Consider the following 21,545-nt stretch of genomic DNA (forward strand, 5'->3'; position numbering starts at 1 on the left):
CCCCACCCTGCCCCTCCCCACCCAGCCCCTCCCCACCCTCCCCACCCAGCCCCTCCCCACCCTCCCCTCCCCACCCTGCCCCTCCCCACCCTCCCCACCCTGCCCCTCCCCACCCTCCCCACCCAGCCCCTCCCCACCCTCCCCTCTCCACCCAGCCCCACCCCTCCCATTTTTGTATGCACGACGGACGGACACAATAAACCCCTGTGGGCTGGTGTAACCAGGAGGTTCCTACCAGTATAATGTGAATACATACAACGGCTTTGATGAAACAAAGTAGTTGCACTTACGTGCCCGTCCTTAAATTGTGTTTTCGATTATTTACATTCTAAAAAAATCAGGCCACGTCTCGCACCCCCGAAAGGGCATCTCGCACCCCCAGGGGGTGCAGAAGCGTGCACCCCAGGTGACGAAGAACCACCGCTCTAATTGAGGACAACGCCTCGTGACCGAGTGACAGGCTCATCATCGGCCATGGTCAACCCACTGCTGGATGAAGGCCTCACCAAGTCATCGCCATCTCCCATGTTCCCACAATGCAACAATCCATCCGGCTCCTGCACGCAGGCGGATTCCATCGCTCCGTATTCGTGGCGGACATCACCCCGGGCATGTTCTTTACTCGATTTATCTCTCACTTCAAGACATTCGCAAAAAATCAGCCTCCCAACGTCACAGACAAGCGAGTAAAATAGTCGACACAGTTGAAACATTTCCTCATGCCTAATTTAGTATTGGCCAGTACTTACAGTATATGCAATAGCAGTCCAGGGCAAGTGCTGTAAATTCTAGATTAATACAATGCCATCCAAAGCACACCCCACTGCTACATTTTCACTGAACATCACCGACTACTTCTACCCGGTTTACCTACCCCCCACCAGATACACGAAGGGCTGACTACGGCAGCCGTGGCCGGGATGCGTGCTCATCACCCTCTTGCTTGCGAGCCCTGCCGCTCGACGAGTGAGCTGATATCCCGGCATCGTCCTAACCACGAGGTTCACGTCATTTGTGGGTTTTTTTTAATTAGTAGCCTGCTCTCAAAACAGTTTGATTGCTGCCATCCCCACCCCACCACCCTCCCCACTGCCACAGAAATATTCGTACATTTAAACAAGGGGGGGGGGGAAAAAACGTTTCTGAAATTCGATAGCCTCAAACTAACTCGAGCCGCATCGCTCACCACTGTCTATCTTTTGAAATCTGGCCACGGGTTTCACATTTCTCTGTAGATACGTTGTTATTATGAAAATGTTTTAAAACCTCATTCGTCTCCTCCCAGAACATAATATCATGAGTCTGTATTCACGAGGTCGCAGTTGCTGATCTGCACCAGACCTGCCGTTACATATTCAGAATCGCATGTTACTCAGGCCTACTTATGTATTTATGTTTCACATGTAATAATTATGGATTTTTTTTATTATTGCATATATTATAGTGATATATTATAGTGAAACTCCTCCTATCTTTGTCACGTGGGCTTGCTATTGTAGTGACGTTGGGAACACCATTGGTGGACCCCGCAAACATTCATCGAAAAGACACGGATAATAGGATCAATGTATCCCTTACAGGAGTCTGCGACCAGGGGAGTAATCAAATGCGGTTCACTTGGAGGAGTGAGATGGATAGCAGTTGCGCTTGGACCAAGAGGGGTGGTGACAGCGCTGTGTGGGGACCTCATTCAGCAGTGGATAGATAATAGTTGTGATGAAGACACATTTATTTGCTGCCACTTTTGGATCACTCCTCTTACCTGCCAGAAAATGTGGATGAAAGTAAGAACCTACCCACAGGACATAAGATTTCCTGCGGATACATTGGAGGGGAAAAAAATGAAAGTAGCAGACATTACGACCTCAAAGAATGAGAATTCAGGATGCATGTAATTTTTACTTCTTCCGCACCGCACGTAGCCAACCGTTCTAATCGGATGTGTGGGGGGAGGACAGCAAACTAAACACAAAAAGCAGTTCGAAAGAAATGAGGTTTCAATCGAGAGGATTTAAAAGTGCATAGCTCCAGTGGCTTCCTAATATCGCAAGGAAGAGCGTTCCAGACGGCCGCAGAAACTCGTCTGAAAGGCGCGTGATGCAGCGACGTTTGGCCAAAAGCCGCACAATACTGAAGCTAACGACGGTGTTACTCAAAGTATTCCGCGTGGCAGTTTTGTTCCTCCTCGCATTACTGCCGCGGAGACGAAACGCCGTCCGCGAGCAACGGGATCATCCGGGGGCGGGTCGGGGAGGGGGGGCAATCTCGTCGGCGCTGAGCGAACGAGCGAACACGAGCGCGCCCCTCTCGCTACTGTAGCTGGCAGCCTCTGCCGGCCGCGCATTTTTTCTGACAAGTGGCTTGCGGAGTGACGGGAACGGAGGCACGGCGACGCGCGCACAGACCCGCCGTTTGTTTCTCGCCGCTGCCACGAGGAGCCATTTGCGGCGAGCCGCCCCGTCGCATGCCCGGTCGGTGCCGTCGGGCAGCGCGTTTGGCCGCGCGTCGACACAACGTGCGGAGCACAGCGGCGGCAGCCAACACGCGGCCTCACGAGCAGACGGGCAGTTCCACAAAAGGAGATGATCCTGGCAGTGAAAAACGTCTAGATTGTCTTAATTATACATGTAGGGGGTGTCATTTCGAAGGTATAATTATCGATGATTTGAGAAGATATGGCTTATTTATGGAACATGTACATGAAACAGACTGCGCGATGACCGTGATGCCAGTGCGGATGAAAATGTCAAGTTAATCCGTGCACGTCCCACACCGTGGCCCAATATTTTACGAGCATTTCTCCCTTGTCGAGCAAGGTGGACTAATTATTTACATCTGAATTCAAGCAAAATTTTGTCGACATACTGCGCCCAAGTAAAAAGGCACTGTGTGATTTGCACGAATGATGACGCACATTTTGTTCAGCGTTTGAAACGTGCATCCGAGGCGTGGAGCTGCCCAGATGAGCGAACGCACGGACGAACTTCACCAATCGCCGTGTACCCACCACATGAACCAATGCACAGAAAACAATACGGATCGACACGTGACCTCACAGACAGAGCGAGGAAGACATTAACCGAGAACCCAATGTGAGAGCCACCCGCATGGACCAATGCAGAGCCTAGCTTAAGAAGCAACGTGAGAACTACCCATATAAAGCAATGCATAAACCACCACACAGAGAGCCACAAGACACAGCATGTGGACCACAGTTCAACACGTAATCCTACACAGATCAACGTTTAAAATTCCGCTCCACTCTACAATCAATCCACCACTCGCCCCACCAATTAACTAACACTTGAACTCACGACAAATTCCACACCAGGTGCATCACTTGACCGACACACTTGGGAGACCTTACACCAACCACACTGGATCCATGCGCACAATGCAGAAATATATTTTCGTTTGTTTAATTCATCGACCTCGGACGTCCGTTAAACATAATTTAACATAGGAAATGGCAAAAGAGACTTTTCATAACATGATTATGCCTTTCAACCGGCAAAAAAAAGATTTGCGGCAGCTGCTGGTAATCTCCCAAACAAAGAAATTGACAGCATCTTGTGCAAAAAGTGTTTTTTTTTTATGGACTTTGCATGCACGCGTTTTTATTTATTATTTCTAAGTGTATTTAAGGTTTCAATTTTCAAAAGCGTACAATGTTAGGAGCCATAACTGTGGCCGCCAGTGGGGTAAGATTACCGTGGCCGCACAGCGAAATGCACTCGTAACGCATGTGGCAGGATTCCTCTGTAATAACTTGGTAATAGCTGCCATAACTTGGGCACAGTGTAAAAAGTCCCAACCACCGCACTTGTCTTTAATTATCCCCCTCCCCGCCCCACCGTCCTTCACCATAACTCCACCAATAAAGCATTCCACTGCTTGTACAGCTCGAAGTTTAAGTGGTGAAGCTGGGGGGTAGAGAGTCCGAGTGCCGCTTTGAAGATCGAACCGCGCACAAAAACGGGGTGCGCAACCCAAACAGAATCATTATTATTGCCCTTCGTGTTCGGATAGAGAAACCCGTAACGGCAAGGCAAGGTCGCCATGTGGGACCAACGCGCGGATCACAGCGCGTGCCCGACACGTGACCCAGCGGATGGACAACCGCACGGGATGAAATGAAATCCATCACGTGGACTCGCGCACGATCGAACAGCCGAGACTCTGTTATTATCAGTGATATACCGAGAGGGTTCTAGATGCCACGAAGCTAGCACAAATTTTAAATCGCTGTAAAAAATATTGTCGACCTCACGCATATACAGTACCACTACATGATCTGACTTCCGTAACAAATGGCCTTTAAAATGCACGTACGGCACTGTTTGTTAATCCACTGCTGGATGATAATAATAATAAAAAGGCCGCAGCCCTTTCTGGAAATAATACAGCAGCTAAGGTGTTCAAAACAGCAGATAGACAATTATTGGCAAGGCATCCAGTCTCCTGCTTGGTCCTGTCTCATCGGTGCCAGACCAAAGAATGCCAAAAGGCCAACAGCCATGAAGGAGGCTGTCTCCTGTGTAGGCCGATCAGTGTCAAGGACAATGCATCACATTATCGAGGCATATTTGTTTTTCATGTTTTGCCACAAGTGTGTGTGTGTGGTTGGTGCAGACTCGGTGCCTCGTTATACTGGTAGGAACCTCCTGGTTACTCCAGCCCACAGGGGATTATTGTGTCCGTCGTGCAGGGAGGGGCTGGGTGGGGAGGGGCTGGGTGGGGAGGGTGGGGAGGGGCTGGGTGGGGAGGAGCTGGTCAATCTTAATTTTGGAGCTGGTCACCCCGTGGTGCCCTTATACACCTCAACGTTTAACCTACTCACGCCGGCTTGTGCCCGAACTCACAGTCGGACATATTTGCGGAATACACCACGCCACCGTTGACCCTGGCCATTGACCGAGCAACCCAACGTTCCTACCAGCTCCCTCCGCAGGAGGAATGTGTTAGGCGTCGTCTATGTGATGGCCTCCCCACATCGTGCGAGTTACGGGGACGCTAGCTAACCGTACACGCTGGTCAGTGCACAGTTTGAAGGCGGGCAGCATAGAAAATGCAGTACAACAATGGGTTTGGCTACTGCCCCCTGCTGAACGTAGCATAGCCCGGCATGCACCTCTGACAACCTGGTTTGTATGGCGTGTGTCACCCATCCAAGCATTGTCCAGGCTAAAAACCCTGCTTAGCATCTGAGATCTGAGGAAATCGGGCACATTCCCAGGTGTTGTTTCTTGTGCGTAAACTTTACACAGCACGTCATGCAACTTGAACAGGTCCTAGTATGCATCAAAATGCTAATTCTGAATAATGATTACTACCACAGTATCCAGAGCACATATTTGGCCAAAGTAGTTAAAATGGGTTAGAGCACCTGGGGTACAGCATACCAGCTGATAGACTCTAACATCAAGCAGCGAGATCGACTGATTATCCCAGCTCTCAGTCACACCGCTCGCTCGCTCACCGGCAGTCAGTCGGCCTCCTTATCACTCTGCAACCGCGCACCACCATGGATATAGGTCCCGTACACTTCACTCGTTGATCCCTCAACTCACGTTCGAGGGCTCCGTCAGTCTTCCAGACTGACCGTTTCATCCTATCCACGGTGTTCAACCACCACCACCACCCTGCAGGTCGCAAAGCAGCTCTTTCCGCTTCTTTCCTCGAACAAGGAATGGGGAATTCCCTCCCACCGTCTCTTTTCCCAAATCCTGACGAGCTTGCTCAATTTAACGGACGTATAACACCTCGTGCATTACACACTCAATGTCGCTGTTTGACGCTTTGGGATTTTGAGTGCGTGTGCTTGGCTAACTGTGAATTTAAACAAATAGATTTACATCATGTGCAACGCGCGCGACACTCAATCTCACGTATTCAAGTTCATAATTTAGCAAAGATAAAAAAAAATTCTAAATGGCATTTTTTATTACTTAAACAATTTGACCTGAAAAAAAAACAGGTATAAAATGCCCTCCCCCCTCAGTGCAGCAGGGGGGGGGGGAAAAATCTCTCAGCTCGGCAGGATCACCCTGTCGGTCCAAGGTATCACTCGCAACCCATCGGCAACGCCGGGAGATCCAGGCTGCCGCAGCACAACGCTCGCTAAGCGTTCCGGCAATCTCTTCAGCAGCTGCTCCCCACGGCGCGAGTTACGATGGCCAGCCCACGAGGAAGCGACCTGGCAGGGTGCTAAGCAAAAACAGTGGCACCAGCATAAAATAAAGTTTAAAGTGGAACATTATATATATATTTAAAAAACGAGCTGTTGATTTTTTTCGCCCGATGAAAAACACTCCAGTCGTCATCGTCGTCATCGTCGTCATCGTCGTCATCGTCGTCGCTTGTGATGAGGCTAAATCCACCGTCAATATGAAGATCGCTTTCGTTTATTATTCATACCGAAGTTGATTTATTTATTCCACATTTTAATTCGAGCAATTTAAGACGTGCCTCAAAAACTTCTCCTGTTCTGTCCCGAAATGTTCTTTGTAAATGGAACAATATCGCGTTTCTCTCATTAAAAAACAATTGCCATCACTTTGTCGATGGTCATTTAGCTAATTGCTTGGAAAATACTGTGTATGAATGTAAGTGCCTTTGAACACCACATATAAAATAAAATTGGACCGATAGCTTGAATTAAAAATTGCATACCGCATATATATTTGTTCACATTTTGGGGGCGGGGGAGGGTTCGGTATCTATTCATATCACCACGTTTGCACAGCAGTGCGCTGACCATTGCCCCACCGCTCCACCCTCAACACTCAATCGTCGCTGCGTGGGTTTGTGTTGTACGGCACCCTCCTCTCGGGTTCTCCCGGAACAAGGGGATGGTAACGTCGGACAATCATGCCGAACAACCCGAAAACACGCATCGAAAACACACGCTGCTCGATCAACACCTCCACCTCCCCCGTCGCCCCCCACTGCCGCTGCTGCTGCTGCAGCCGCCACTGCGCCGTTCCCGCGGGACTCTGGCGAGGCCGTCGCCGGTGCACGGCCGCGAGCACGGGATGCGGGGCAGCGCGGCGCGTGGGTCACGGCGCTTCCGGAAAAGAGAAAAAAAACGACTCAGACCCTGCAAAGCGCGGAATCGCCTCCACCGGGAAGCCATCAATCATCGAATTAGCTGCACTGCCACACGCACCTGGCATACATAAGGGGGCCGAGTCCACCGCTCGACGCAGAGCTCAAATCCCAGTGGCGCACCACGTGGCAGGGAACTGCCAAGGTGAGCAAGGCAAAGGGGGCTTCCTGCCTGCGCACGTTCGCACGCCGGGCACCGTTAACCCTGCACCAACCCAAACCGGCGCCACATTCGCGTCTCGTCGTCACCATCGTCCGCCACGATTTGTCTGCTGCCGTCACCATCCCTTAGGGTGTTGTGACGCAACAATCCATCCCGCTCCAGCACACGGGCTGATCGCATCGCTCCGTCTCTGTGGAGGACGTCTTCTCGGGAGTTTTCCGTGGCTGCCACTCTGTCGTTGGTCTTGGCCATCAGCCATCGTCCTGTCACGTGACGTGTCCCGGCCTTAACCTACTTACTGTTCCTAAAGGTCAATTTGACGTCTCCTAGATTGTCCACTTTCTCTGGTGCACGTGTTCCTCTTCATGTCTCTCCGTGTAATTATTCCAAGCATGCATCTCGGCATGCTTCTTCTTTGTTCGCTTTTCAGCCGTTGTTCAATTTTATTTGCCAATGTCCACGTTTCTGAGTTATGTCACAACAGGTTTTTTTAATGAAAACAAATTACTTCCTCTTTAAGCACATTGGTATATTGCTTTTCATTACGTTTCTTTTTCCAATAGCACACCAAACCTGATCCTTGTCCCCAACTCCCTCTATTTCATCATTTCGATCCTGATCTGCCTCCAATAACTGCTCTAGCTGTATGTAGGTACGCTGAAGATCCTCCGCTCCGCACGTAGCCAGCCGTGCTAATCGGAGGTGCGGGGGAAGGACAACAAACACTAAACTCGCCGTTGCGTCTCCCAATTTTAACCGGACTTTTGTTTTTCCTCCCACTTACTTCGAGCCATGCCGATTGACTCGAGAAGAGCAACGAATCGCACAAAGGCCTCCGCTTTTCAACCCCGCAGCGATTCAACTTGGAACTTTTCATAATTTGGGGTAATGGTCGTCTCTCAAACGCGTGATGCGATGTGCGCATCGTGAGCGCAAAGAGTCTAAGTTAACCCAGGCATCGTTACATGCCAGCTCACGTATGGTAAGTGGTTGTTATTCTTCTTCGGGGAGGGGGGGGTAAGCGACTGTTTCCAACCGCAACTTTCATGCGAAAACTCTCAAAGGTGATGCCTTTACCCATAGGCGGAGTTTGACTTCTATATTTGGGGGCGGAGGGACAGGGGTTCGCTTTGTCCATTACATTAGAGATCGCGGGTGCATATCATTAATTTATTTTTTTATCTTAATCGCAAACTACTGAAATAAATGCATAAATTTGCCAAACTCCGCCCATGTCTTCACCGCAAGATATGATCACCTGATAAAGTACATGCAATAAATAGATTATATCTTTACCACCACCCGAACTCTATAAAGTTTCCCAACCCAAACGCGCTTCATTCCCAAGGGGGTGATTAATAGGTGGCGATGGCGCTAAGTGTAGCGGCAAAGAGGAGGCTTTGCTGTTTGCCGGATGGGGTGAGAGGGGCAACGTCTCGACAATTTGTCTTGAAGATCTAAAAACCCATCGGCCGAGATCGGTACGTGGCAAACGAGTTCCTCCTGAAAAAAAACCCCTGCAGGTCGCTGAGAGTACAGCTACCCGCGTACAGTTTATGCTTATTAAGTGAAATGCAGGTACAGTGAGGCGTTTAAGGAACCACGGAGCCTTTAACATTCCGATATCTTTCCAGTATAATTATGAAAACTTTTTTTTTAAGCTCATCGTTCAGGACGAGAGGTATGGATGTCAAGATGGCGAGTGTAAGGAGCGCCGGATTGCCGTGTACAGATGAGAGGCATCATCGCGTTGGGCAGATCGTGACATGTGAAATTCTCCGAAATGTCAAAATTCTGTGAACTCTCCTGAAATGTGGCGTATCCAGTGGTAGAAAAGGGGTCGGCAGGGGGGAGGAGGAGGGGGGGAACACCGCAGCTCTGTTGTCAATTCGGGTTTCTAATGCAATAACAGGATCAGACATACCGGGGGAATGGAAAACCAAGAGTGGGCAAGTGAGATGATGAAGGGTAGGGGCTAGCGTGGTCTTAGACTCAAAGCAGTCATTTTAAATTGGTGTAGGTTTTGGACCCCCCCCCCATCCCACGATTTGTGGTCATGATTTCACATAAGAATCTTTCTTTTTTTACACTGTGATTAGAGGGGTACTAATTACAGCTCTCTGTCAATCTCCACTGGGGGGAGAGTTTCTGACCATACTTCACCACACGAGTCACTCTGGGGTTGATACAATGCAAGGCCAGGACACAACTATTATCCATGGCTGGGAATCCAACTCAGGTGGGCCGGGTTAACAGCACGGCTTTGGTCAGTCATAAACACCGTGGACGACCACAGAGTGGTTGGAAAAAAAGTGGAGCAATCACAGAGGTGGTGGGGGGGTAGGAGGGGCAGATGGAATTACAGAACGCCGTGCGCACGGTCGCTGGACTCGAGTTTGTTGAACCAAAGCTTGAACGGCAACAAAACTTCGGGGGAATAATAATCATAATTGGGCTCGAGAGCGAGCGTGATAACGGGACGTTAAAGCCGCGGTGGCAAACGGGAGAGAAGCAGGAGGGGACGAGAGCACGACGGAGAATTGAGTTTTCAGGTCCATATGGCGTAAAGCCGTTTCAATACGGGCTAAAAAAAAATGTGTCCATTTGTTTGTGTTTCTCCCTTGTGATGGGACTTTGTAGGATGAACGTTGAGATGTATAAGGGGCACGGGGTGCCCGTTGAGGTCTGAATTGGTGTGTAATAAGGTAAGGGGGCACTGATGGGGGGGTTGACAGGTGTGGGATGACAGCGCCGTCAACATCCACACGGAGACGCGCAGAGGACAAAATTGTCTCGAGCAGCAACAGACACGTCACTCATCACTGGACACCCCGATGCACTTCACAGACTCTGACACGGACGAAGCCCCCTCCCCGCAGTGTTGCCTTCACAGACCGCTGGGGCAGGTGCTATCGCCAGATTCAGAATCTGTATTCATCCTGGAGCAATCCAATGAGCTATGAAGCCCTTTTTCACAGGTGTCCAAGTTGGGACGGAGCAGCTACGAAGGCCGTCACGGCACACGAGTGGGTGGGTGGGTGGCCGGCACCACGCCCGGCCGCCTTTGTATCCCGAGTAGTGGTGTTCACGCACCGCACGAGGTACTTATTTGAGGCTGAGTCGACCTAGGAGAAGCCCAGGACCGGTTCAGATAATCGTCACCTGGTGTTGGCCGTGAGCAGGAATGAAAAATCGGGTTGCCGGGTTTGTAGTGCACACTCCCGCTGCACTACTGGGTTCCCTTGCACGTGCATCATGCATTTCCAATTTGCCAATCCACTGCTGGATAAATAGGGTCTACGCATTTTATTTTATTATATAATAATATTTTATAATATTATTTTATTTTATTATATTATTTTTATTTTACTTTTATTAATTAAATTGTTTTACCTACGTGACTTTACCGAAAAACCTAAGAATAGGAACAGGCAATGTATCATCACACGTGCAACGACACGACACAGCAACGACCCCAATGCCCATTGGGAAAGAATGCACGAGCGCATCACGTAACGTACGAAATCGCATCTGATGATCTGCACACAGCGAGGAAAATCCAACTCGTGTGAGCGAGAAAAAGACAAGGGTGGAAGACTCACCCCCCTTCAATTGACCTCGTCTCAGTATACAGTGTATATATATAAAATTTGAATCAGGTGAGCTGGTTTGACCGTAGGAACTCGAGGTTACGAGGTAGGCAAACAAAGGGGGAAAAAAATCCCCTTCCCGTGATTCAACAGAATCTCGGGGCAAGCACTGTACACAAAATAACACCTCTACTGAAGACCAACGCGGCACACGAGGGGGTCGCGTGGCCAGCACCACGCCCGGACGTCTTTGTCTCCCCCAGTGCTGATGTTGACACACACACCGCACAAGATACACTCGTTTATGACCGTGAACAAGTTTGTTAGTTGTGCAATGTTCCTTAAGGAGCTTGCGCCCCTTCTGTTTTTGTTTTCTATACACAGTTTTATAACGGCGCAACTCTTTATAACCCAGCTAATCACAAGTACTCCTGCGGGAGGTCCAGGACTGGTTCAAATATTTGCCCCCGTTGCTGATCGTGAGCGGCAATCAAACTCGTGTTGCCGGGTTTGTAGCGCAGTGCTACACACCGACACCCACACAAGATTAGCACGGTTGGGCTACGTACGGTGCGAAAGACGTTCGACATAGTACAAAAAAGCTGCATCAACGTATGAGGATACCTTAAAGCCCCTTCTCTCTGGGGTCATAGCGGAATATTATTAAATCAGTGAGTGGAGTTGTGGTGCAGTGGTTAGTGCACTGCACTATGAAACCAGCGAGCCGAGAGTTTGAATCCTGGCCACACAGCGAACATTTGTGTCAAGACATATCAGAGCCTTTCAATGGGCCCTCCCCCCCTCTCCCCCCAGCCCCACCTCCGACAACCTGCAGTGACCACCATGGTGAAGTATGGTCAAATTACCAACGCAGCATGCACGGGGGAGGCATCCACAGCATGGCTGCACTGACAAAGGGCTGCGATGATGAAAATCGGTGCAAGTGCAATGAGACTGGAGCTTGCAACAACAACAACAACAATAATAATGCTACACATAGTAACAATTACACAGCGTGCAAATGTCTAATTGCGCACGTCATTTCTTAACAGGCATTTGACATTTTCCCCGCAGCTTTCGTCGAAGCATAGAACACGTGCGCGGCAGCGTCCGTGGAGTTCTCACGAAACGGGGCTGAAGTTAAATGCCTGTGCCGGTCCAACACAGACGCCCGTGGAGAGGTGTCGATTTGCACACGTGCTGGGGCCAGCTTTTGTCCCCGGTGCCACAGCCGTACACTTCGTGCGTGAGAGCCATCGACTGGTGGACGAACACGCATATTGCGGGTGTGCTGTACAAACTCTTAGTTTTTTCGGTAAAGTCACGTAGGTTAAAAATGAAATTAATATTAATAAAAAATAAAATAATAATACATCACGACGTTTCGGAGGCAACACAAGTCTCCGTCATCAGGTGGGACCGTCACAGCCAGATTTGCTGTATGAAGTGACAACAATAATAAGCTTCAAATCTAGAATGTGCTGTACGGTTTGTTTGTTTTTTCGAACAACAAAAAGACGCCCGCATTCGCCAATGACACCGTACAGAAAGAACAAAAGAGTATGAAATATAAAACTACACTATTTTTTTTATTTTACCAGGTAAGGTCCACTGAGCTATATAGCAATTTTTTTGTCAAATGGGAAGTGCTAAGTGCTGTGAAATTGTATATACGCATGTAGAGGCCTTTATCTGTTCACTGCTAGATAAAGTTTTCTCCAAGCTGTGCGGATCAGGGGGATTTTTTGATCACACTGCACCGCGCCGGTCAGTGCGCGTTGGTGAATGTGGGTAGCAAAGATGTGGGAGTTCAGATGAACTCTACAATAATGGTTTTAGCGGCACTGCACTGTCCTGACCTCTATTCAGCCCCGCAGTTTATAGCCGATAAACTAAAACTATTTTGTATTTTACCAGGTAAGGCCCATTGAGCTATGTAGCTCTTTTTCAGAGGTAACCTGTCCACAAATGATAGCTCAACGAAGTGGCTTATCACGTGGACATTTATAGTAGCCAAATACTCGAAACGCATGTTTCTAAATGTGGAGGGGAAAACTGGAGGACCTGGAGAAAAATCCATGCAACCAGGGGGGAGAGAGACATGCAGACTCCATAGGCGACGTTTCAGGCAAAGGCCCTTTCTTCACACAGCACATCAGATGCGTTTTTTAATGGGTTGTGCCGTGTGCTGTCCCTGAAGAAGCATCTTGATGTCGACGTCAAAGCTCTCAGAACGTGGAGTGAAACGTTCAACCACGATTCCCAATAACACCAGCGGGACATATCCCCCCCGCCCCCCTTTAAAATGCAAATCGTGATGAGAGTTTAAAGCCACCAAACCAACACTCGCTCTGCCGGAAGCCCTAGGCACTAATAAGTATGCCTCTCCTTGGTTGCTGGTAGCCGCCTTGTCACATGATGGCCTTTAAACCCCCCGCGCGGACACTTAGCCACATTCCGTTCTTACAGCTTTCGGAAGGGGGGGGGCTAAGATACTGCAAATATTGGTGCCAACAAACAGAGGGGTGGGGGGCTGCCATCCCTCCCCTCCCTCGGCGCCGAAGCCCCCCCCACCCCCCCGCCACCACCACCGCCCCATTAACTGCCAAGGGAAGTCCCACCAGGATTACTGACCCGAAGGATTAACCCGACATTTTTTGTGTCTCCAAACAAATATACAAGTTTGAACCCGGCCATAACACGCAATCAACGGTGAATTCCTCACACTTTGCCAGTGGGGTGGGGGGGGGGACAAAAGTACGGGGTTATAACCAAATACACGAAACCGCAAAGGTGCCCGAAATATTTGCTCTGAAAAGGCAAATATGTGCACAAGGTGTTCTTTGGAATTCGTGCCATTTCATGGACGTTTTACCTATATATATACAGTGCAGTGTATATCGCGTCTAATGTACGTGTACATTCTGAGATATGGTGTTTAACGGTATACGTGTATACTGCTGTGCATTCATTCTCTCTTCCCAATGTGCACAGTTCCACTTTGAATTTGTGAAGCGTTAACTTGCGACGACATCTCAAGGCGTATTCACTGCAGTTGAGAAATATACCGGACTGAGTGAGTCCACAAGTGGTTACTGCGGCAGACAAAAATTGGTCGTGGGATTTCGCCTGCTTTTTATTGCCTTTAGCGTCACACTCAGCGGGATGTGACCATTCGGCTAAGCCTGACGACACACGAGCGAGAGAAGCCAATTTCACCTCCCCACACTTCGTATTGCGGTTGATCAGCGTTGTTCACGTATTTGTCTTCTAATTGCCCTCAACTTGTGCCAAACGTAAACTCTGCTTGTGCCAAACGTAAACTCTGCAGTCCATCATGAAACATGTCCATCATGAAACATGTCCATCAATCTCTGTCACTCTGGACACGTGCTCTTCCACTTACCCATGTTACACAAAGCACACGTTAGGGGATGCTTCTTATAATCCGGTGTGTCTGTGTCATCAGATTTGCATAGTTATTGACACCAGGTACAAAATGTGGGGTGCGCGTCTTACTATCCAGCACGTCTTATCTGTGATAAAGAGCTTCATAGATCATCGGATTCCTCCAGTATGCATGCATATTCTGATTCTTATAACCCGGAGAATACGGTAAACACGTTATTTACTGCGTATGACTCAAACTGCTGGGCATTCACCCCTCTTTTGTCTCACATTCAAAAGCCAAAGTGGCCCACTTTTGGCAGTGCAGAATCTCAAGGGCCCTCTCTTTCTCTCTGTGTGTCTCTTGCCTTGGTGAGAACACCTGGAATGCAGGCTTGGCGAGCTGCCTATGGCCCCGGGCTGCTCGGCTGCCCCTGTGCTAAGTGGACAGGAAGCCACGTAGTCGCCTTTGGAGTGGAAACTGAATGAGAATGGGAGGCTGAATGGTGGGGGACAGGATAGCCTGGGGCAAGGGGTGGGGGGCGACTTCTGTAGAGACAACAAAGACCCCTCGATGTGTTGGGATAAACGCACCTGGCCATATAGGCACCGAAGGGATAATTATAGCAGTTATACAAAAAATTATAAGATTACACATTGGATCGATGTTGTTTTAGTCATCATTTACATTCCCAGGAGAGCCCAATGCCCTTTGTGTACCCAGGAGGCGAGTGATTTATTATTCGATAGTTTTTGTTATAGCTTATTTCCATCTCATTTGTATTGTGATTTTTGTTGTTTTGTTTCTAGTTTGTGGTTGTGTTCGTCACATTGGCTATACATGTACATATACAGCCCCTTTGCCAATCCACTGCTGGATGAGGGCCTCCCTCCCCACATCGTGTGGGTTGTAAATAGTTGTCACCCTGAAACACCGCGCTGTGGCTTGTTTTAAGGAGGGTTCTGCATTACCGGGCTTGCTTAGACAATGCATGTGGGAGGGGATCCAAAGCGCGTTTGTGTGTCCTCATTTCTCACCGGGGTCTGTATAAACAGCGGCGCTGGGATGGCCTTGGGTTGCACAGATGCCCGATTATGCCACAATCGTCACACGGTCAGTTAATTTATAACCTCTTATTTAGAACCAAACCGTAGGCGAATTAAGGCGGCGAGTATTGTCACGAAAGTATGAATGGCCTGTTACGTATCCAGAAGGGGAAGAAGAAAAAAAAAACGGTGGTGTCGAAAATTATTGTTTTGGGAAGATGCTCATGCAATTTGCAATTTCCGAAATGAATTCGTTTCTGCGTGGGAGACAATCGGAGTTGCAGGGAGAACACCCACGCATACGGGGCGATTACACTGCCCTGGAGATATGGGGGAGGGGAGATTTAAGAAAAAGACAAAGGGCACAGCATACAGTAGGGGGGACACACCACCGAGTATTTACAGGGTGATGGTAAAGATACTCCACCGGTTTCTGATGACTCTCTTAACTTAATTGCAAAAGTTACACATTATTTGGTGATAGTACATTGGCAGTGTTGTACAAGCGCAAATAACACCCCCTCTTCCCGCCACAAAAAAACCCCATCAACACATTCGTCAATAACACTGCCCTCGACGTGGAAAATATACAATCGGTGATGTTGCCCGAAATGGCTCTCCTCCATAACACATTATTCTCAACAGGTCATGGAATCGACCCACGCCATAGAGAGAGAGAAAATGGAGAGGGGGGTGATGGTGGTGGCCAGGATAGAGAGCCACAGATCTGTTTTGTGCATAACCGACAAGGAAAATGTTGTTGGCTTGTACCTTACACACTCAACCGGCACTAGTTTCAACGAACCTCACTTTCAAAAAAAAATCTATGGACGAGGCCAAATCCGTTTCGCTTCTTTCTAAGTGGCGGCGATGGCTGTGTTTACAGAGCAGGGGGGCATCGCATCACACATCTCCGCGGGTTTTGTTGAGTCAAGAGAATGAACGGAATGCGGTGCACGTGCGAATCCCTAACATGAGTTGTGCTTGCGGGGTCACGACCATCCATCATCGAGGGCCCAAGCCACTGCGCTCAGCACTCGAAGGATTAACCTCACGTTTATTAGCTTCAGATGCTGTTTGTGGAGCAACAAACGCACAGCGTGGCAACTGGTGGAGGGCTGCTCGAGATGAGTCAGCTGGAGCCATGAGAGGCACTTTCTTCTTCTGTCTGCTAGAGCCAGTCTGTGAACAGCGGTCTACTGCACACTGAGTATAGACCGTACGGGGCCGATGGAGTTACAGATAACTGGGAGTCCCATTACACTTACATCTTTTAACACTCACTCTCCTATGTTAGGCGTGGAGCCATCGCTTACATAAGTGCCACACGGCTGGATTTAATCAGCTGTTTCAAATAAGTAGAGGTGTACACTAGAAATCAGTGGGGGTATATATCATCAAGTGGATCAACTCCCGTGTTAGCTTAGGCGATGCATATACACGTGCAGTCCCGCTTGCCAATCCGCTGTAGTGCGGGTTTGCGGCGGGGGGGGGGCTTATTTGACCATACTTCACCACCCTTATTCGTGCGGGATTGTAAAGGCAGGGATCACACACGTGGAAGTATTCAAGTGCAGCGCAGTTCAACAATGGCATTTGCAGTAGCCAAATGGTTGTTATATATTTTTGGTTCTTTCGGTAAAGTCACGTAGAAGGGAAATAACAAAATAATATAAATATAAAACAATAAAAATTCTCACGACGTTTCGACTGCAACACAAGCAATCGTCATCAGGTGTGAAATCCACAGCAAGAAAATTTGACTTTACCGAAAGAACCAAGAATATGAATACCTGCAGTCACGAAAGCTTTAAATCAAAATTCAAATGGTCGTTGTTTAATGCGTGGCAGTCGCCCATACAAACACTAACCAGGTTTAAATCCGCTTAGCTTCTTGCGAGATCTGTGGCATTCCAGGTGATTTGATTGAATGACGCCGCTGGAACTGTGCACTTTTACAACTCGACTGAACACTCATTTCTTTAGAACAGGTTTTGTTTTGTGTTTAGTTTGTTGTTCTTACACACCCCAACCCCCGCCCCGCGTCTCCGATTAGCACGGTTGGCTACGTACGGCGCCAAAGAAGTTCAACATCCATACGAAGAAGGGCAAGCAAGCAAGAGGCCACACTCTGTTGGAATGTCGCTGCTGCTGAACAGTTTTAGAACGGAATGGTCATGATCCCCACGTTGTTCAGACCGTTTGACGCGCGCGCGAGGCGCTTTATTTTGGTAAATCCACTGCTGGATGAAGGCCTCCCCCCCCGCGCCGTGCGGGTCGTGGCAGTTGTTTGACCATACTTCACCACGCCGGTCCAGTACGCGCTTCGGTGAAAGTCGGGGGGGGGGGGGTGGATAATGATGCACTGCTCCCCACCGCGTAGTAACCACCAGAGGTGGGACAAAGTCATTGTTATGCAAGTCCAAGTCGAGTCGCAAGTCATCAAATTCATGACTCGAGTCTGACTCGAGTCCAAGTCACATGACTCGAGTCCACATCTCATAGGTGGGACAAAGTCATTGTTATGCAAGTCCAAGTCGAGTCGCAAGTCATCAAATTCATGACTCGAGTCTGACTCGAGTCCAAGTCACATGACTCGAGTCCACACCTCTGGTAACCACCCCCCCTCCCCCCCGAGCAGCCTATAACACCTGTTATGCCCCAGCTATTAACCACAGAACCAAAGTGAAGATGATTAGCACTCGGGCCTGAATTGCTGCGCCGCCAATATTGCGGCACGCCGGGATAAATGACGTATTGGTGTTGACTCGAAATGAACTCTCACAACAGTGATTTAAAGGGCATTTAGCATTGATAGTTACTTCCCATTTGTAAACCGCAGTGAACACAAAGGCACGCCGCCACCGTGTATTGTATGGCTCGCACATGATCAGCATAGCAATGCCATACACAGCAAATGCGTCGTCTTGTGTAGTTTGGTGTGCGCCATGCCCTGCTAACCCGCCACCTGAGTTCTCTACCCGGCCACGGCTGACATAAGTAGCGAGTGACGCCTAACCCGGCCCCTGCATGGCCACCTCTCTCAACGCGTTTCACCAATCCGCATTGACCAGCGGGGTGAAGTATGGTCAAACAATCCACATGACCGACACGGCATTCTGGGGAGGTCCCGTGTAGTGGATGGGCACAAGGCAGAGGCATGCATTGTGCCATATGAATGTGTAGTACGCTTACATATACACAAGTGTGTACACTAAATATTTAGCAGTACGAGCTAAATATAGAATCAAGTGTGTACATAACGCACCCTATTAATGTGCACGTACATTTATACATGGCGATCCATTTATCGACACCCTAGTGCTTTCCAATTACCCTTTCTCTAGAAAGGTGATCGATTACAGTATTGTGAGATGGGTGGCTCCACATCTTACAGAGAGAAGAGGGCTAGATGGGTTGACACGTACATCGAGACTCACGGTAGAACGTTTTGGGATGCTTTGAAATCAAATAGACTTCTTTGTGATGCCCTCTCCTCGTTACTGTAGCGGGCTGTCTATAAATGGATCACCCCTGTTTAACTCACAATGTTACATGGACATAGAGAATCAAATGTCATAGTTGCTAGGGTTGGCGGATCACGTATATTAGTTTCAGACTCAACTCCGCTATCCCGATTAAATTTCGATTTAAAGCTTTCGTGACTGCATGGATTCATATTCTTGGTTCTTTCGGTAAAGTCACATAGAAGGGAAATAATAAAATAATACAATTTCAATATAAGATCAAATTCTCACGACGTTTCGGCCTCAACGCAAGCAGCCGTCCTCAGGTGAAGAACAGAGCTGTCGCTATGCCGGTTGTATGTATGTTGAACTTCTTCCACACCGTACGTAGCCAGACGACTGCAGTATGACAACGAGGCTCCTCCAGTTGTGTACAACTTTGAGCGTTATCCCCTAATCAGTGTGGGTATTCTCACTCCCAAACGAAGCGAAACACCCATTACGTACAACGGAATGGCCCAAAGCAAACATCCCATTGTAGGCACACTCTTGAAAACGAGTCTTAAAGACGCAGCCGATAACTTCACAGGTGAAATGTATGCAACACTCTGATCCATCAACCTACGGCGACCCTTCTAGATTCTAGAACTACACTTCCCAGCAGTATTTGTCGAACCGCCTTCAATCTCTCTGCATCTCATCAGCGGGGTTTGCGGCCAGTTTAAACGTGTGCCAAGGTAGCCGGGTGTCATCCCACTCGCCACCCGGGCATCTGTGAAACTGCAGGACATCCGTGAAAACAAGAAAGAGCTTCGTTGCTCATCGGATTCCTCCAGCAAACAATATTCCGCATCTGATCACAAGCAGTATAAAAGGGAGTCTAGAACACACACAAAGACAAAGATCCCCCATACAGCCTGTAACAGACTGTTGGGGCAAGTGCTCTTAGCGAGCAACACCTATGAAGGCCAGAACGGCACACGAGGGGGTGGTTGGCCAGCACCACGCCCGACCGCCTTTGTCTCCCCAGGTCACTCATTTGAGGCCGAGTCGACCTAGAGGAGGAGGCCCAGGACCGGTCCAGAAATGTTGGCCGTGAGCGGCAAATCGAACTCGGGTGGGCCAGGTTCGTAGCGCAGCGCTAACCACGACACCACCGCTCCCCACACACACGCACGCGCGCGCACGCACAAGATGCGGCGCGCGCACCACACACGCGCGTCGTCCTCCTCCTCCTCCACCGGCCGCGCTCACCGAGGTTGACGAAGCTCATGACCATGTCGGCATCGTTGAGGAAGGTGCTGCTCTCCTGTAGGCTGACGAGCGGCAGCGTCTGCGTGGGCAGCAGCACCGGCTGGACGCCGCCGTGAGCTCCCTCGGCCACACCGCCTCCACCCTGCTCCACCGCCAGTGCGTTGTACAGGTCCAGCATGAAGATGGGGGCCGCGGCGAGTTTGCCGTACTGCTGGGGCCTGGGGCGGTGCGGCAGCCCCAGGATGGAGAGGATCTCCCGTTGAATCTCCTTCTTCTCCTGGCCACGCAGGCGCCTCTGCAGGAAACTCGAGTGGATCTCGTTCTCGGCCGTGAAGACGGCGGCCGCCAAGGCGAGCAGGGTGCAGCAGCAGCAGCAGCGGGCGATGATTCCCGGCATGGTTGGTGGTGCTGCTGATGATGATGATGGGACCTGTTGATGACGCTACTGCTGCTGCTACTGCTGCTGGTGGTGCCGCTACTGATGATGGTGACGAACGCTTGTGGTGCCGTCGATCGTGATGATGGTTACGACGCTGACGATCTGCTGCTGCTGCTGCTGCTTCGAGTGCGCTAACGGTAACGCTCCCGAGTGTCAGTGGTGCCTTCTTTGCATCGGCGACTTGATGGTAACCACCGGTGATGGCGAAGTTCCTGGTTGCGGCGGTAACTCTCTGTGCTACTCAGGAAGTTTCTGCTGACGGGTGCCGACGATGATGCTGCTGCTGCTGCTAACAATCCTCGTGTAGTGGAGCTGGCGACGAGCGCGAAGTAGCACCTGGTGGTGCTGCTGCTGCTAATCCTCGTGTAGTGGAGCTGGCGACGAGCGCGAAGTAGCACCTGGTGGTGCTGCTGCTGCTGCTAATGATGAAGTTGCTGGCGCTTCTTCGCTCCGATATTGGCAACGCCGATGGATAAAATTGCTGCTGCTGCTGCTGGTTGCAAACTCGCGCAGTGGCTCAAACCCAGTCGCTTTTCACGAGTTTGCCAGTCCTCAATGCGCAACTCATTGAGCCGCGAGTGGTGGGACGACACGCAACCCTCCCTCGTCTTCCCAAGAGCTGAAGCACGTGTTTGCTCCACCACCAAGCACGGCTCGTGTATTATGATGATGATGACGATGATGACCTTTCTTTAAACTTTTTTTTTTAAACAGCCTTTGCAAACACGCGCGCACGCACGAGAGAGAACCACAAGAGAAGATGTAAAAAAAAGGCAGGAAGCTTCCAAAAAATCCAGTCCCCTCTTCCCTTACGTGCGTCCGCAGACAATGCTCCCCACTCCGCACGTGTGTGGTAACCGAACTGCAAAGACACACACACACAAATGCCGATAATTCTCGATTTGTTCCTCGAGTTGCTGAACCACAGTACAGTGCACGCCAGCCAAGCCACATGCGGCACTTAATCCCTCGGGACAATGGAAGAGTCGAGGGGGGAGGAGGAGGAGGAGAGGTGGTGGTTGTGTTGCTTGCTGCTGGTGGTGATGATGGAGGAGGGATGGGAGGATTCTATTACTCAAAAAGGCGGGACC

General features: G+C 49.7%; 1 protein-coding gene across 1 annotated transcript in view; it reads right to left on the reverse strand.

The window, feature by feature from the left end:
* The window catches only part of LOC144717925 (bone morphogenetic protein 7-like), a 48,116-nt gene extending 26,571 nt beyond the window's left edge, over window positions 1-21,545 (reverse strand). The window contains exon 1 of the mRNA XM_078593735.1: window positions 20,016-21,545. Coding sequence (XP_078449861.1) covers window positions 20,016-20,412 — 397 coding nt within the window. The 5' untranslated portion in view covers window positions 20,413-21,545. The remainder of the gene's footprint in view (window positions 1-20,015) is intronic.

Source organism: Lampetra planeri, chromosome 4 (assembly GCF_965212315.1).
Source record: "Lampetra planeri chromosome 4, kcLamPlan1.2.h2, whole genome shotgun sequence".
NCBI classification, from domain to species: domain Eukaryota; kingdom Metazoa; phylum Chordata; class Hyperoartia; order Petromyzontiformes; family Petromyzontidae; genus Lampetra; species Lampetra planeri.